Source organism: Lepus europaeus, chromosome 5, assembly GCF_033115175.1.
Source record: "Lepus europaeus isolate LE1 chromosome 5, mLepTim1.pri, whole genome shotgun sequence".
Taxonomy (NCBI): Eukaryota; Metazoa; Chordata; class Mammalia; order Lagomorpha; family Leporidae; genus Lepus; species Lepus europaeus.
The window spans coordinates 35863255-35879592 of NC_084831.1; the positions used below are offsets into that span (position 1 = coordinate 35863255).

General features: G+C 49.3%; 1 protein-coding gene across 8 annotated transcripts in view; it reads right to left on the reverse strand.

Annotated features, from left to right (window-relative positions):
• Positions 1-16338, reverse strand: part of ERI3 (ERI1 exoribonuclease family member 3) — a 146612-nt gene that overhangs the window by 84626 nt on the left and 45648 nt on the right. For all 8 annotated transcript variants that reach the window (XM_062191149.1, XM_062191144.1, XM_062191146.1 and 5 more), the window contains one exon: positions 10986-11077. In XM_062191149.1, coding sequence (XP_062047133.1) covers positions 10986-11077 — 92 coding nt within the window. The remainder of the gene's footprint in view (positions 1-10985; positions 11078-16338) is intronic.

Sequence of the window (16338 nt, forward strand, 5' to 3'; positions counted from 1 at the left end):
ACTCGCTAGCACTGTGGCTTAGTAGGTTAAGCCTCTACCTGTGGTACTGGCAACCCATTTAGGAACCAGTTTGAGCCTTGATTGCTCTACTGCGAATCCAGCTCCCTGCTAATGGCCTGGAAAGCAGTGGAAGATGGCCCAAGTGCTTAGGCCCCTGTACCCACATGGGAGACCCAGATGAAACTCCTGGCTCCTAGCTTCTGATCAGCTCAGCTCTGGCTGTTGCGGCCATTTGGGGACTGAACCACCAAATGGAAGATTTCCCTGTCTCTCCTCTTTGTCTGTAACTCTGCCTCTCAAATATATATATATATATATATATATATATATATACTTTTTTTTTTTTTTTTGACAGGCAGAGTGGATAGTGAGAGAGAGAGAGAGACAGAGAAAAAGGTCTTCCTTTTTGCTGTGGTTCACCCTCCAATGGCCGCTGCAGCCAGAGCATCGTGCTGATCCGAAGCCAGGAGCCAGGTGCTTCTCCTGGTCTCCTATGCGGGTGCAGGGCCCAAGCACTTGGGCCATCCTCCACTGCCTTCCCGGGCCATAGCAGAGAGCTGGCCTGGAAGAGGGGCAACCGGGATAGAATCCGGCACCCCAACCGGGACTAGAACCCGGTGTGTCGGCGCCGCAAGGCGAAGGATTAGCCTGTTAAGCCACGGTGCCGGCCTTCAAATATATCTTTTATATATCGACCTACACATGACACATTATCTGTATATTTTATGTGCCCTGGTATACCTATTTCACACTTCCACTTAAAAACAAAAAAAAGGGGGCTGGCATTGTGGCAAGGCAGGTAAAGCCACTGCCTGCGATGTTGGCATCCCATTTGGGTGCCAGTTCAAGTCCTGGCTGCTCCAATTCTGATCCAGCTCTCCACTAATGTCTCTGAGAAAGCAGAAGCGGATGGCTAAAGTACTTGGGCCCCTGCACCCACATGGGAGACCTGGAAGAAGCTCCTGGCTCTGGCAGCCATTTGGAGATTGAATTAGCAAATGGAAAACCTCTCTCTCTCTCTCTGTAACTCTGCTTTTCAAATAAATCTCTGAGATAGAGGAGGGAGGAGGGAGGAGGGAGGAGGGAGAGAGAGAGAGAGAGGTCAGCACTGTGGAGTAGCAGGTTGAGTCTGTTTGTGGTGCCAGCATTCCATATGGGTGACAGTTTTAGTCCAAGCTGCTCCACTTCTGATCCAGCTCCCTGCTGATGGCTTGGGAAAGCAGAAGACGGCCCAAGTACTTGGGCCCTTGCACCCACATGGGAGACCTGGAAGAAGCTCCTGGCTCCTGATCGGCCCAGCTGCAGTCATTGCGGCCATTTGGGGAGTGAACCAGTGAATGGAAGACTTCTCTGTCTCTCCTTCTGTCTGTAACGCTGCCTCTCAAATAAACAAATAAATCTTCTTTAAAAAATAAAAAATAAAAAAGTTGATACTCAAGAGTCACACAAAGAGTTTTATTAAAATACTGATCTAAGGGCTACCATTGTGGTGTAGCAGGTAAAACCACCACCTGCGGCATCCCATGTGAGCTCCGGTTCATGTCCCAGATGCTCTACTTCCAATACAGTTCCCTGCTAATGCCTGGGAAAGGCAGAAGATGGTCCAAGTATCTGCACCCCTGCCACCCACATAGGAGACTGGGAAGAAGCTCCTGGCTTCAGCCTGGCCCAGTGCTGGATGTTGTAGCCATCTGGAGAGTGAACCAACAGATGGATTCTCTAACTCTTTCAAAAATATATAAATCTTAAAAAAATACTGATCTAAAAAAAAAATACTGACCTAAAAACTATCTTACACAAATGAAAGTATTTTTCAGGAGGAACAGTGGTTCCTTGTCCTTGGTGCTTAGGAGACAAGATCTTCCAACTTTCACTCTCTAGCAAGACAGATGGACCTAAGCAAACAGGCAAGGCCTAGGAAAATAAACTATATGTATTCAGAACCCAAAGGTATGCAACCCAAGTCCTAGGCCTAGGTGGTCTGGTAGGAAGCTGCATGGAACATTTATCCCATGCCAGGTGAGCTCCTACAAAAGCAGAGATGGTTCATAGTCCAGCCACGGACCCAGCTGGTTCCGAGGCCCGCTGAAACAACTTGTCAGTCAGATTCTGCCACAGAGCGTAGAACCAAGCTTCCAGAGACGGCCCTGCAGGCCACAGACATAGGGTCCAATTTGTCTTCTTGACACGCCAGGCAGAGATTGGCTGAGTTATCTGAAGTCAGGGCTAAAGCAAAGGTCTCAGCACACATAGCCCTCCCACTGGCAAGGAAGTGATAAGACCCTCAAAGATGTTCAAGGGGAGCTCCATCCATCAAATTCCAGGGTCAGAACCTAGGCAGCAAAACTTGCATCTGGACCCATTAAGCAGTAAATAACCATACAGTCACCAGCTTTGTAGCAGGCCAAAGCACGAGGCCACCACTGCCTTAAACATCTCAAAGCCTAATTAGTCATTAAGCAAATATCTTCAGCTTTATTCACTGTTTTAACTGGGCTAAACTCTCACCCAAAAGTTCCTATAATTAGACCACGTGACACCTTCCTGACGGTGACATGAGGCTGACACTGGAGTCCCACCCTTCAGCCTACAAATGCCCAGAATGTGGCACAACAGAAACTCTGTCTGCTGGAAGGAGTGGGGAGTTGGGGAGGGCTGGCTTGTTGACCGGACAACACAGCTTCTCCCCAGTGACCTTCCAGTGGACTATCCAAACTAAGGCTTTTAGGGAAGGAGGTAGGGTGAGATGCCTAGTACTTGCAGCTCCGGGACCACATGGAAAAGTATCATGAGAACAAAGGTTAGGAGTCAGGAGCCTGCTTCTGCCCTACAGCCCACAGATAAGAAATGGATAATCCCTAGCCAAATTCACAATTAGGAGCCACTTTACTGACAGTTCTAGGCCCCAGACCAGTACAGAAGAGGCTTTCATATGTTTGTGAGTAGGCTGGCCCCAGGGGCATCTGAGCTCTCAGTTCCAGGGTGGGGGTGGGGGGAGGGGGTCCCTCACTCCTCTAAGCTCAAGAACTCTCAGCCCAAAGAGCTGTCAGGCTAACGAGGCTGCCCCCCCACCACTCCATCTGAGCGTGGCAGGCTGCACCGCACCACTGGCTTCAGGTGGCTCTTCTTTAATTAATGGCATCCCCGGCTCTGCAGGGAGCTTCACCCCACAATGAATGGCCCTCTCTCATTAGAGGCAAGCCTGCCATGATGTATTCAGGGTGAGGGCCAGGATTCATCTCCCTGTCTGTGGGTTGGGGATGGGAGGGAGGGAGAGGCAGCAAGGAGAGATTTATATCGAGTGACTTGGATTAGCTGCAGCTGAAACATGACCCCATCAACTCAAGCTGCCTTCTTGGGGCTAACCCGATGCACCTCTGCTGACGAGAGGGCTCTGGGGAAACTGAATGGAGGCCAGAAGGTCTGGTTCCCGTTCTCTCTGAGCTTAAACTACAACTCCAAGGCTCAGAATTCCTATACAACCTCCAAAACCTCCTCCCCCTACCCCACATACATTGTGTGCACTGGGAGCTTGGGCTGACTGAGTCGATTTTACCCATGAGGAGTCTCTTCATGGCCAGGAAGCTGACTCATTGGCCTCTTATCTATAGGACTGAGGACCTGACCATGGCCTTCGGCTGGCTCTTCTGATTTCTGTAGCAAGCAATACCCCCACCCCCACTCCTTACCTCAGACAACCTGGCTTGCCCCCGTAACTACCCAAATCCGTTCTGCCACAGAGCACCTTAGTTCTCAGGCCAAGCCACACTAAGAAAAAGAAAGGCATCAGCCTGATGCAAAAACTTTCTGTCCGTCGCCTCACTGGTGATCCATCAGGCCAAATCCACTCTGCAGGGGCATCAGATTCTGAGCATGCTATTCTCTTTCCCTGCACCTTTCCTGGTGCCACCTCACAGGGACCACAGGAGATTGTGCAGAGGGAACTGGGGTCTTCAGCTGTCCAAGTTTCCAATGTACTTCTCACAGACTTGGAAGAGGCCACCCTGCACCCCGCTAGCCCCTCAGGTGCTTGTAGTTACAGGAGCAAGATGGATTCCACCGGGCAGCAAATACACCCAGCCCGGCAAACGCCCCAGGAAAAGCCTACTAAACTCGATTTTCAATTTCAACTAAGGATTATCATTTCTTATAAATTTTGCTTGTGCCTGGGAGAAAAACACACTTCAGAACCTGCCCTGTTTCCACTGTCACTCTTCACTAAGAGAGCTGGAGGGTGGGCCATCACCACTCCCGGTCTGCCTATCAGAGGGCTGTGCTGCAGACCTGCTGTGCCCCTAGGGAGCCCAGGGCAGATGCCTATCATCTGCACGGGCACTCACTCCATGTCACCCATGCTTCTCCCTGGCTCTCACGGAGGTGCATTCAACCACCCTTCCTTCCCTACTCAGAAAGAGATGTAGTTCAGTTCCGCTTTGCTAAGCCCTATTTGGCAATGTGTCTAAACACATGCAGACTTAATTAGTTCAGGAGGGGAGCCCAAGCACTTGCAGTGACAGATAAAAATAACGGGAAATGAGTCAAGTGAGGACTGGCAGGCAGTTCTTACTCAAGCCCCTTCCCCCAGCAGGCTGCTAATCACAGATGATGCAGCTCAGTGCTGGGACCACCTGGCATAATCACGGACAAGGGGCAAGGCTCTCATGAGCTTGGTGACAATGATGAGATGCCCACATGCTTTCAAACATAAATCCAGGACAGAGGTGCCCAAAGTGATGATGTGGTTTCCTTAAAACAGATCAGAAGATTCATTAATTTGTAACCCAGCAATGAGACTCTCAGGCAGCCCTACACATCTTGTGGTGTGGGCCAACAATGTCCCCATATCAAAATGAATGTAGCAGTCCAGCCCTCTAACAACATGACCATGAACCACAGCCAAGGGTGTCCAAGAGCATCCTGAGGCTCTACCATTCAGTGCAAGCAAAGGAGAGGAGGAAAAGCATTCTCACCAGATCACAAAGTCACAGGCCATGAAAAGGAGAGAAGCAGACAGTCACACAACACTGCAGCTAAGCATGTGGCTTCTAGAGTCAGCATGCCTGGGTTCAAATCCCGGCCCTGCCACAAATTACTTATTCTTCTGGGCTCCAGTTTTCTTATTTATTAAAAAGGATTTTTTTTAAGGGCCTAATTAAATAACAGATGTATAAACTGCCCAACAGGGTTCCTGGTATGTAGTAAGTGCTCAATAAACATAAACTATCTTTATTTTCTGATGTCAACTTTTCCAGAGGAGTCCCAGACTTCAGTCTTGGAAGCACCAATTTCTTAGAGATAGCACTTCTTATTGTTTCTGGGACCACACTCCTCCTCCCTTGCCATCTTCACCAATACCCGCCATGGAAAGCCCAACATTCAGTGCTGGCAGTGAGAACACCCAAGGCTTCCTGACACTGGCACCTTATTCTTCAACTCCTCTAATACAAGCTGGTGCAGCGAGGCCCGAGATTTCCTCTCCTGTTCCATCTGATTGCACTGGAGACCAATCCTCCTCATCTACTTCCTGTGGACCTTGTCTTTCTCCCAGAGCAGGGAATCCACAGGACCACTCCACTGCTCGGTTGTCACTCACCAAATATTTACTGAGCAACTACTGCATATCAACTCTTGTCTAGGGTTCCGCAGTGCTCACAATCTAGTGAGAGAGATATATGGAACTACACTACAATTAAATGTATGATGCACCCAGAGAAAGATATCAAGAGGCACCATTAGGAATTGGCCAAATAGAGCATTTTTCTGGGATGGCAGGGATGCATACAGAATATTGACAGGTGAGACTAGGGAAGTAAATGAGAGCCTTGAAAGTCTCAAGAAACAATGTGGACTTCACTGTGAGGACAATGGCGAGCCATGAAGGATAGGCAGGGATGTATAACCTAACCTGCTGCAACTAGAAGGCAGTAGAGGTAGACTCCAGTCTACTCCAGTAGATTGGAGTCAAAGAGACAATTAGAAAGCTTTTGTGGCAATCCAAGAACATGATAACCTAAGCCAGAGCAATGGCAATGGGCATGGAAAGAAGGGAATGAGCCTGAGAAACCTCCAAGAGGCACAGTCAACAGAATCTGAAAATTAATTGGCTGTGGCTACAGAAAGGATGGCTCTCAGGTTTCTGACAGAACTGAGTGGAGGGGACCAGTCACTAATGAGATGCTGGAGGACAGGCTGTAGGGAGACAGTTAAGACCTGAGTCTGAGGGTCGGCGCCGTGGCTCACTTAGCTAATCCTCCACCTGCGGTGCCGCCCCCTCGGGTTCTAGTCCCGGTTGGGGCTAGTCCTGGTTGCTCTTCTTCCAGTCCAGCTCTCTGCTGTGGCCCAAGAGGGTAGCAGAGGATGGCTCAAGTGTTTTGATCCCTGCATCTGCATGGGAGACCGGGAGAAAGCACCCGGCTCCTGGCTTCGGATCGGTGTAGCTCCGGCCCTAGCGACCATTAGGGGAGTGAACCAACGGAAGGAAGACCTTTCTGTCTCTCTGTCTATAACTCTACCTGTCAAAAAAATAAAAAAGACCTGAGCCTGTGATCACGTAGGTGAAGGGATGGGATAGGTAGCTGGCGTGGCTCTCAGGGGGAATGGTGCAGGTTACTTTTTCTCCATTGAGATCTATGCTGCCATGTCAGTTCCCACTTCTCAGAGGAAAAGGTTCTACCCTCAGCATGCAGAGGGTAGAAGCTGCAACACAGCTAAGCTCACTCTGGTCAGTGCAAGTGTGTAGAATAAAAAAAAAATTTCGACAGAGATCAAAGGAACATCAATATTTAAGAAACATCAACACTTAAGAATAAAGTAAGGAGAGAAGTATATGTGGAAACAACTGAGAAGGAAGAATCAGAGAAACAGGAGACAAAGAAAAGATGAAAAGTGTCTGAAGAAGGATGAAGCAGTCAGTTCTGCTGAATAATGCCAAGAGGGCCCATCCCTTCTGCAAGTGTGTCACTTGCCCACCTGCCACACCCTACAGGATGATCACAACCCCCTAGTGCCCTGCACTAGGTGTGTGGGTCAACCACTGTGACACCTCACCCAAGCTAACAACAGCTTTTCTCTCCAGTATTTCTGATCCCTTGGCTGCAGCGCTGAGGTAAACTTCAGCAAGAACTACTGACGTCAACAGTGACAATGCAGATAACTTTCTGTCTCTACATTTACTTTTTTTTTTCTCTTTTTGGTAAAACTATTTCTAAAAATTGTATTTCCTTATGTTCCTTTTTATTTGAAAGGCGAGAGAGAGAGAGAGAGAGATCTTCCACTCACTGGCTCACTCCCCAAATGCCTGCAATACCAGGGCTGGGTCAGGCCAAAACCAGGAGCTCAGAGTTTATCTGGCAGGGATCCAAGTACTTGAGCCCTCATCTGCTGCCTCCCAGGATGCACGTTAGTGGGAAACTGGAACAGAAGCAGAGAAGGCAGGACTTGAACCAGGTACTTTGAATGGGATGAGGCTGTCCCAAGTGGCGACTTAACCAATGAGCCAAATGCCTGCTCCCACCTCCACACTTTCTAAAACCTGAAGTACACCCTTGTACAGCACAGGCAGAGAGGTGTGGTATACACACCCCACTAAAAAGGCAGGGAAAAAACTGAAACCTAACACCAGTCCAACATTTACACACTGAGCCTCTAGTAAAGAGGCAATTTCCCATCCAAAGCTGAGGCTGACCTTAGATGAAGGTCCTCTCAACAAACCTGAGCAGGTCCCGGCCCTCCTCCACCACAGTGCAGCGTCTCATTATCCTCACACCCCTACCCAAAGGGGTCTCCTCCTAAACCGCACCCAGATCAGGGCCAGGGCCACCTTCGGGCCAGCCCTCTCTTCCACTCTTGCCTTTTGCTGGTCTGCACCTTTTCTCAGATCCACAGCCACCAGGAAAGCCTCTGGTCTAGCTCCTCAGATGGGCTGCTAATCAGCTGGCAAACCTGGATCTTCAAGCTATAGACTAAAATCTAAGCTCCTCAAGCAGCACCTGTGCAGGTCTCACTCTGCATCAGTCCTACCCTCTCACCATGCCAAAGATGGGAACTGTTTAAAGACCCATCTCCTACTCAGGCTAGCAGAGATACAAAACTAAACACCAGGGGGAGCTTCCAGAATCACCAGGAAAGGTGAGGGAAGGTAAGCTGATCAAAGACCAAACTCCTAACAAGTGTTGCTTCTTGAAAAAGTTGAGAGAAAATTAAATCCATACTCACTAAATTAAAACCCACCATCATCAAGGTCTCTCTTTAGCATCAAAGCCCTGAAAACTGGAGTATCAAGTCATCTGGCTTTGACAAAAGATGGATACAAAATGACTTTCTCAGGATGGGAGCAGATTTCTCCAGTGGGATTTCTGCTGCCACTTCAGTTCCCGTTTCTCAGTGCCTCACTAATCACGCCGTTCCCAGCCAAAGTGATGTGAAGCTGGCTTGGGGGGAGGGAGGGGTGCAGAACAGTAAGGAGAAGGGAGCCATGACTTCTGGAAACTAGAGAGGGAAATGAAAATATTTTCTCTGTTCTTTAGACTTAGTTAAATCTGGAAATGGATGTCAAAATAAGAAGTAAGCCACACACTAACAAGTTGTGCATGTCAATTTAACAACACCCTTGTCAGGCTCATCGGCAGCCTTTACCAGGTGCATAAAGAGGAGAGACGGCTCTGATGAGAGCCATCTGACGTGCCTCTGACGAGAGGTTCCAGGAACACCGATAAGCTGTGCACTGTCACGCTGCACTACTTAGCTTTCCTCTCTGGCTGTTTTTATTTTGTTACACATTTAATTAAGAGCCTTCCCAGCAGTTATGCAGAGTCCTGCTTCTTTCTAAAAGGCAGGCACAGAGCTCTTCTCCTTCACCCCTGCCTCCTATATTTGCTTCCTCCTGCAACACCCTTCATGGACCTACCCCACTGAAACCCAAATCAGCCACCAAAGTCTGCTCTACCCACCTCTTCTGGAAACCACATGGTCTTAGAATGCAATGCCATCTAGCCAGAAGTCTCCACCTCTCTGAGGCTTGGGTTTTTTGTTTGTTTGCTCACCTATAAACAAAAGATGCCACCTCCTGGCAGAGACGGTATTTGGGAGGACAAAATCAAATAAGGTGTGGTCATTAAAATTTGCTTCTCATATGTGCTTGGATTCCACAACCCAATCCCTCTTCCTATCACATCATTTTCTCATGAAGACGTGAAGTGGTGAGTGAGGCACCCGTATCTGTCCTGGGCCCACTGTACCGTGGTGTAGTGCAAGGCTCAAGGGCTGTGGACAAGTGCTGTGGGCCAGAACAGGCTAGACCCAAAGAAGACAACACCCTCTGAAATTCCTCAGAAGGCCAACTCAGAGCTTGGGAAGCCCAACCAGATGACCTCCGACATCACACACAGGAAAGTTTCCATATGCACACGTATGTACACACCATTCACAGTTACAGCAGCAGATTCTGAAATGGAGCTGTTCAGATGACCAAGACAAAGAGGACAAATGCTGGAAGAGTGGGAGACCTGGTGAGGCTCTCAGGAGGGACTGGACCCCTAGACTAGGCAGAGGGCCTAGTTGGGCCATATCAGTGCCATAAGTCTGGGGATCAGCCTGAATCCTGCCCCACAGGTATAGTTTCCACTGAGCCACAGGGCTCCACATTGGGCCCTTCTCATCCTCAAGAGCTCAACGCTGCCCAGAACATTGTAAACAAGAACAGCAGTCTCCTCCTTGTCACCTTTTCCATGGACTGCTCTCATTCAGGTTTGCTTCCAGTCTCAGCACACACAATTTCCTTAACCAGTGACTGTCATCTGAGGGTACGGACACCCTCTGGAACACAACTAGAGGGTGCAGTCAGTCCATGTGTAGACACAAACTAAAGGGAGTGGGAGATGAGAAATGTGTGCGTTTATGTGACCCGAGGCTTGTTCCTCCTGTCTCATCCAGAGACTTAGGGCTTGACATTTAGGTACATAACTTCACCTCAATGTCCAGCATCCAAAAGGCATAAAAGGGATCTCAGCAAGAAGATAATGCCTGGTTAGGCAGAAAATGGCTCTCTAGAGCCAGTACCCCCCACCTTCAACAACACCCTAGCTTATGCACAAAAGCTCAAACACACACACGTACACACACACACAGAAGGCTTGCTGCTGCCTTCAGTCACAAAGAACACAGAGGTATCGATTCTATCAATCCTCAGCAAACAGTGCCCCACCACCTCCACCCCTTCGAGTTCCCTGGGGGCTGTCTAAAGCCAGGCATCCATGAGGACAGAAAAGATGCAAAGTGTCAACCAAGCAAAGGAACCAGATCTGTTGCTCACAACCAAGGCAGGATCAGGACACAAAGGATAAACAGCAGTGGGGACAAAGGAGTAAAGAGAGAGTTGCCCTTTCTCATCCCAACACTGGGCTCTCAGCTGAAGCACTAGGGTCTTGCAAGACAGATGAGAACTTAGCACAGTATAATAGTTAAGAGCAAGGATCATGGAGCCAGGTTGCCTGGGTTTGAAAGCTGTCTCTGTGCGTCCTAGGCAAGTTATTTAACCCCTCTGTGCTTTAATGTCCTCAGTTATAAAATAATATTCATAATAACCCACCTTATAGGGTTGATAAATGACTCATAACTTCTAAGGCACTTAGAATAGTAAACACTATGGATACAGTTTAAGAAAAAAATGTTTCAAGACCTTGTTTTATAGAAATCCTTCCTTCCAGGGCAATAACATATAGGTCAGCAATTAGAAAGCTGTTGTGAGTGGTGAGAACAGGCAAAGGCAAGAAGGCCACGACAGCAGTCCAGCCAGGCCCCCCGACCTGTCCAACCCTTCTCCAGAGAGGCAGAAGGCAGGGCTGCCAGCCCTCTGCTAGTCCTAGAAGACCCAACGACCCGGGGAATCTCTGACCCACCTGGCCTGTAGCCTTGAACATTTAACCTTGGAAAGACAAGACCTAGTCCCACAGATTCTAAGCCAGCAAAGTAACCCTTCTTATACTCACATGACTTTTAAGTCCCAGTCTCCACAGGTGACAAAAATTGACTTGACGTTTGGATCTAAGAGGCCTTCCTTCGCCATCCACTCATCGACCCTCTGCAAAGTACACAAGAACAGATGAGATTTGTTGTTGTTGTTCCCTGAGCCTGTGAAGAGCCACAACAGTGAAACACAGATAAGCTACTTGTAATCAGAGCAGGAGAAAACTGTAATCTTCCTCAGCCGTGGCTCTGCTCCAGGCTCTCAACTTAAGCTCAGGACTAGGGAAGCATCTGGAGGTAGAGCCCTTTGGGAAGATCCCACAAACCCAGGTTAATCTGGGGAGGGAGCCCCTCCGCTACCCCATTGTCTGGCAGCCTTTCCCAGATCCCAGCAGTTCAGCCCAAACACGGTGCTCTGACCTGGTTGTTCCTCTCACCCGGCCTCAGACAAAGAAGTGAGAACAGGCAGAACAGAGGGAGGCCTCGAACCACAGCTTGCTTCCTTCCTTCCTCCCTCCCCCTCTCCTTCTCTGTCACCAAATGTGGTATGAGCCAAATTTATGTGTTTTTGTTTTTTTAAAAAAAGATTTATTTATTTATTTGAAAGGCAGAGTAACAGAGAGAGAGAAGGAGAGGCAGAGATAGAGAGAGGTCTTTCATCCGCTGGTTCACTCCCCAATTGGCCACAACTGCTGGAGCTGCGCTGATCCGAAGTCAGGAGCCAGGAGCTTCTTCCAGGTCTCCCATGCGGGTACAGGGGTGCAAGGACTTGGACCATCTTCCACTAATTTCCCAGCCTATTGCAGAGAGCTGAATCAGAAGCAGAGGAGACAGGAGTCGAACCAGTGCCCATATGGGATGCCGGCGCTTCAGGTCAGGGCATTAACCCGCTAAGCCACAGTGCCAGCTCGGTGCCAAATTTATGATTTGGTTATTCACCAAATGAAGGTAAAGAAAATGTTTACCTCCCTAGTTGAGGATTCAAATTCAGTGCAATAATTTGAAGGCTAAGCTCAGTTTCCACACAGGGAAAGACACTGCTCCCAAACACACCTGAAATCTTTCTTTCCTTTCAGCACTTACCTCAGAAGCACAGATACTAAATTCACTGAATAACAAGAGAATCATGTAACAAGAAATCATCGCCCACTTTTCAGAAGATTCCAGGCATGGACAGGGAGTGCAGATCTTCAGTCTGCACAGGAGGCTGATGGGTTTTTTTGTTTTTGACAGGCAGAGTGGATAGTGAGAGAAAGACAGAGAGAAAGGTCTTCCTTTTTGCCGTTGGTTCACCCTCCAATGGCCACTGCGGCCGGCGTATCGTGCTGATCCAAAGCCAGGAGCCAGGTGCTTCTCCTGGTCTCCCATGTGGGTGCAGGGCCCAAGCACTTGGGCCATCCTCCACTGCCTTCCTGGGCCATAGCAGAGAGCTGGCCTGGAAGAGGGGCAACCGGGATAGAATCCGGCGCCCCAACCGGGACTAGAACCTGGTGTGCCGGCACCGCAAGGCGGAGGATTAGCCTGTTAAGCCATGGCGCTGGCCTAGGAGGCTGATGTTTTTATGGCTGTTTCACAGTAGCTAAAAATGCAGTATTGAAAGCCAAAACACTCTGAGTTCTAGCCTCTGGCTCTCACTATCCCAGCTGTATCATCAATGGAAAGTCATTGAGAAGTCATCTAACTCCCCTCAGAACCTCAGTTTCCTTTTATCTTTAAAAAGGGGTAGGATGGGGGCCGGCACTGTGATGTAGTGGGTAAAGCCGCTACCTACAGTGCCAGCATCCCATATGGGTGCCAGTTTGAGTCCCGGCTGCTCCACTTCCAGTCCAGCTCTCTGCTATGGCCTGGGAAAGCAGTAGAATATGGCCCAAGTCCTTGGGCCCCTGCACCCGTGTGGGAGACCTGGAAGAAACTCCTGGCTCCTGGCTTCAGGTCAGCACAGCTCTAGCCATTGCGGCCAATTGGGGAGTAAACCAACGTATGGAAGACCTCTCTTTCTCTCTCTGCCTCTCCTTCTCTCTCTGTATAACTCTGACTTTCAAATAAATAAATAAATCTTTAAAAAAAGGGGTGGTGGTGGTAGGATGAGTAACTTCACAAAGTTGTTCTGAGAATTAAATGTGATCACGTATTAAGTGTCTACCATAAAGCTGACAGTAGGCTGAGCTAAGGAGAAGCTGATGTGGTAACGGAGAAGTGACGAGAGTGCTACGGGGCCAAGAGGAGGAAGTGACTAGCTCTAAGTCCCACAGGGAAAAGAATCAGGAAAGTTTCACAAAGATTACAATTGAACTAGGGGCTTAAGGTTGGGTTTGCTTAACATGGTGGAACACAGGAAAGGATACTACTGGCAAAACTAGAGGGTCAGGCACAACCATTCTGTGTTTGAGGAGCAATCATCTGTTTCATGTCTTGTCCTCCCTATCAGACTGTAAGAACCCTAAAGGCAGGGACTCGGCTTTATTCACTGCCTTAATCCATAATTCAACACAGTGTCTACTCAACGGGTACCTGCTGACTGACTGAAAACACCAGTAGGTACAAGTTTAGTGCAACCGAAGTCCACAGCATACAGAGAGAAGAGACAGGAAATGAGGATGGACTAGGGCAAACTAGACTGTGAAGGGCCTTATGGGCTCTGCAGGTAATGGAGAGTCATGCACACCTTTAACTAAGATTACTTCTAGCAGGTGTTGGCTGGCTTCCTGGACTCCTCTGAGACCCTGGGAGTCTGGCCCAGGCTGAAGCAGTCCTTGAGTAAGGCCAACGATCCTATCCGGTTCCATGGCAACAGCAGTCCAACGTCCAGAATGTCAGAGCTGTTTCCTAGTGCCAAGCTACGAAGACTGTGTGTTTCTAAACCCTCTCCACAGCCTGTACACCAGACAATCTCCCCAGCAGCTAAATTCTCAACCTTCCATTGCTGAACAGTTCATCTCCCCAGTCATTTTGGCCCAATCCCTTGCATGCACATGCAGACAGACAGACAGACACACACACACACACATACACACGAGGGGCTCCCCTTTGCCCCAACCCCTCACAGTGGGAAATGAAAGCAAGACAGTCAGGTTGCCAGGTCCAGCAAGACCATGCCTTCCCCATGAGAAACACTTAGCACTCAGTGAGGTCTTGGGAAGACTAGGATCCAGGCCATCCAGTTAATGAGCGCCTTTCACCACAAGTTTATCCAGGGAAATGAATCAAGCCTATCCGTTTCCCTCCTTTCTCTGCTTGGAGGGAGGCATGGAGGTTAAGATCCTGCTTGGGATGCCCACATTCCGTATCAGATGACCCAGTTTGAGTCCAAACTACTTCACTTCTGACCCAGCTTCCTGCCAATGCACACCCCAGGAGGCAGCAGGTGATGGCTCAAATACTGGGTCCCTGCCTCCCATGTAGGAGACCTGGAATGAGTTCTGGGTTCCTGGCTTCAGCATGGCCCAGCTTTGCAACAGGAATTTGGGGAGTGAACCAGTAGAAGAGCTCTCTTCATCTCTCTTGGTCCCTTTCAAATAAAATAAAATATAAATTTAAAATTTTTTAAATGATTTTTTTTTTTTTTAGTTTTTAAAAAGTGGGAGGAACGGCCAGTGCCACGGCTTACTAGGCTAATCCTCCACCTGCGGCGCAGGCACACTGGGTTCTAGTCCCAGTTGGGGCACCGGATTCTATCCCGGTTGCTCCTCTTCCAGGCCAGCTCTCTGCTGTGGCCTGGGAAGGCAGTGGAGGGTGGCCCAAGTGCTTAGGCCCTGCACCCGCATGGGAGACCAGGAGAAGCACCTGGCTCCTGGCTTTGGATTGGTGCTGTGCGCCGGCCGTAGCAGCCATTTTGGGGGTGAACCAACGGAAGGAAAACCTTTCTCTCTCTCTAACTCTACCTTTCGAAAAAAAAAAATTAAACAAAAATAAAAGTGGGAGGAACCACCAAGACAACCAACTTTTCCAGGTACTGAAGGTCCTCAGCCTGAGATTCACTTCAAACCAGTCAGGCAAACATTTAGCTGGCTGCCTACTCAAGGCCTTGGTTCAGACAAATAAACAGCTCTTTAGCTCTAGAACCATCTCAGGGTTAATAGGACAAAGCAGAGCCCTGTCTGGTGCCCTGCCAGAAACTCCCTATTTAGGCCAGGAATCTAACCCCCTCACCCACAGAATATGCAGAAGGAGCAGGAATTAACTTCTTGGGTGAGACTTGGACTCCTCTGAGCACTCTGCTGCAGGGCTGGCCTGGGGTTAGCAGGAGGCTGCTTCCTGAAGAACACATCCCCCCTCAACTGGGGCCACTGCCAAAAAATCCAGAAACTCACCAGCCCTGATTTGTGCTGGCCCAGATAAGCATTCTCTTCCCAGCATCCCAGGAACAGAAGTCCTGGAGAAAACCCTGTCCTCTGGCTTCCCTTGGGAGCCAGGCCCTGGCTAGGGATGTTAGCTATGCTGATACTGGGAAAGACGAGTGCCTTCTTCCTCCTTGAGTCTGTCTTACAGGGAACAGTCTACACTGAGAAGCTCCCCTCAACAAAAGGGGCTAGGGATAGGCATCTGACCTACTGCTTAAGACGCCTGGTTAAACACTATAGTTAGTGCCTGAGGTCCAGTCCCAGCTCTAGCTCTCAACTGCACCTTCCTGCTAATGCAGACCCTGAGAGCCAGCAGTAACGGCTCAAGTGAGTGGGTTCCAGCCATCCAGGTGGGAAATGTGGATTGAGTTCCAGCCTCCTGACTGGGCCTTGCCCCAGCCCCAGCCATTGTGGGCATTTGGGGAGTGAACTGAGGATTGGAAGGTCTTTCTCTCAAACAAGCAAACAAAGAGGGGCAATAAGGCTGCGAAACCCCTCAGAGCCCATCTTATCTTCACTGAATCTACCTTGGGCACCCTAGCCCCAGTCTAACCAGCACCTGATTGGTCACAGAGCTTTGGCTCTGTGGGAGTACACTCTGCAACCGAAGTCAGCCCAACCCTGCTTCTCTCACCCTGGCTCCATCCTGAGGGGCCCCAGGAAACTCATCCTGCATCTCTCTACCCTGTGGGGCACGATCTCTTAGCTGAAGAAAGCCTTCACTTGCTCCTCTCCTGGACCACTACCCACTTCCTCCAGACTGAAGACCTCCCAGTGCAGTCACGGTACACACTCACCCTGTTATTTCCCTAGATAACTGGGCTGAGCTTTGGCTTATTGGTCCTAAAAACATGGAAAGCACCTAATGAGATCCACGGGCCTTTTCACTTCTCCCCTCCCCCTACAGAGAAGGATGCAGGAGGGGGATTTCTCCCCCTCTGAAAAGCTCCAGGCCAGAGGGGTAGAATCCAAGTTGAGGCCAAGCGTGCCCTTCCTTATTCCCTTGGGCTAGAGCACAAGAAGCAGCGTCTTAACC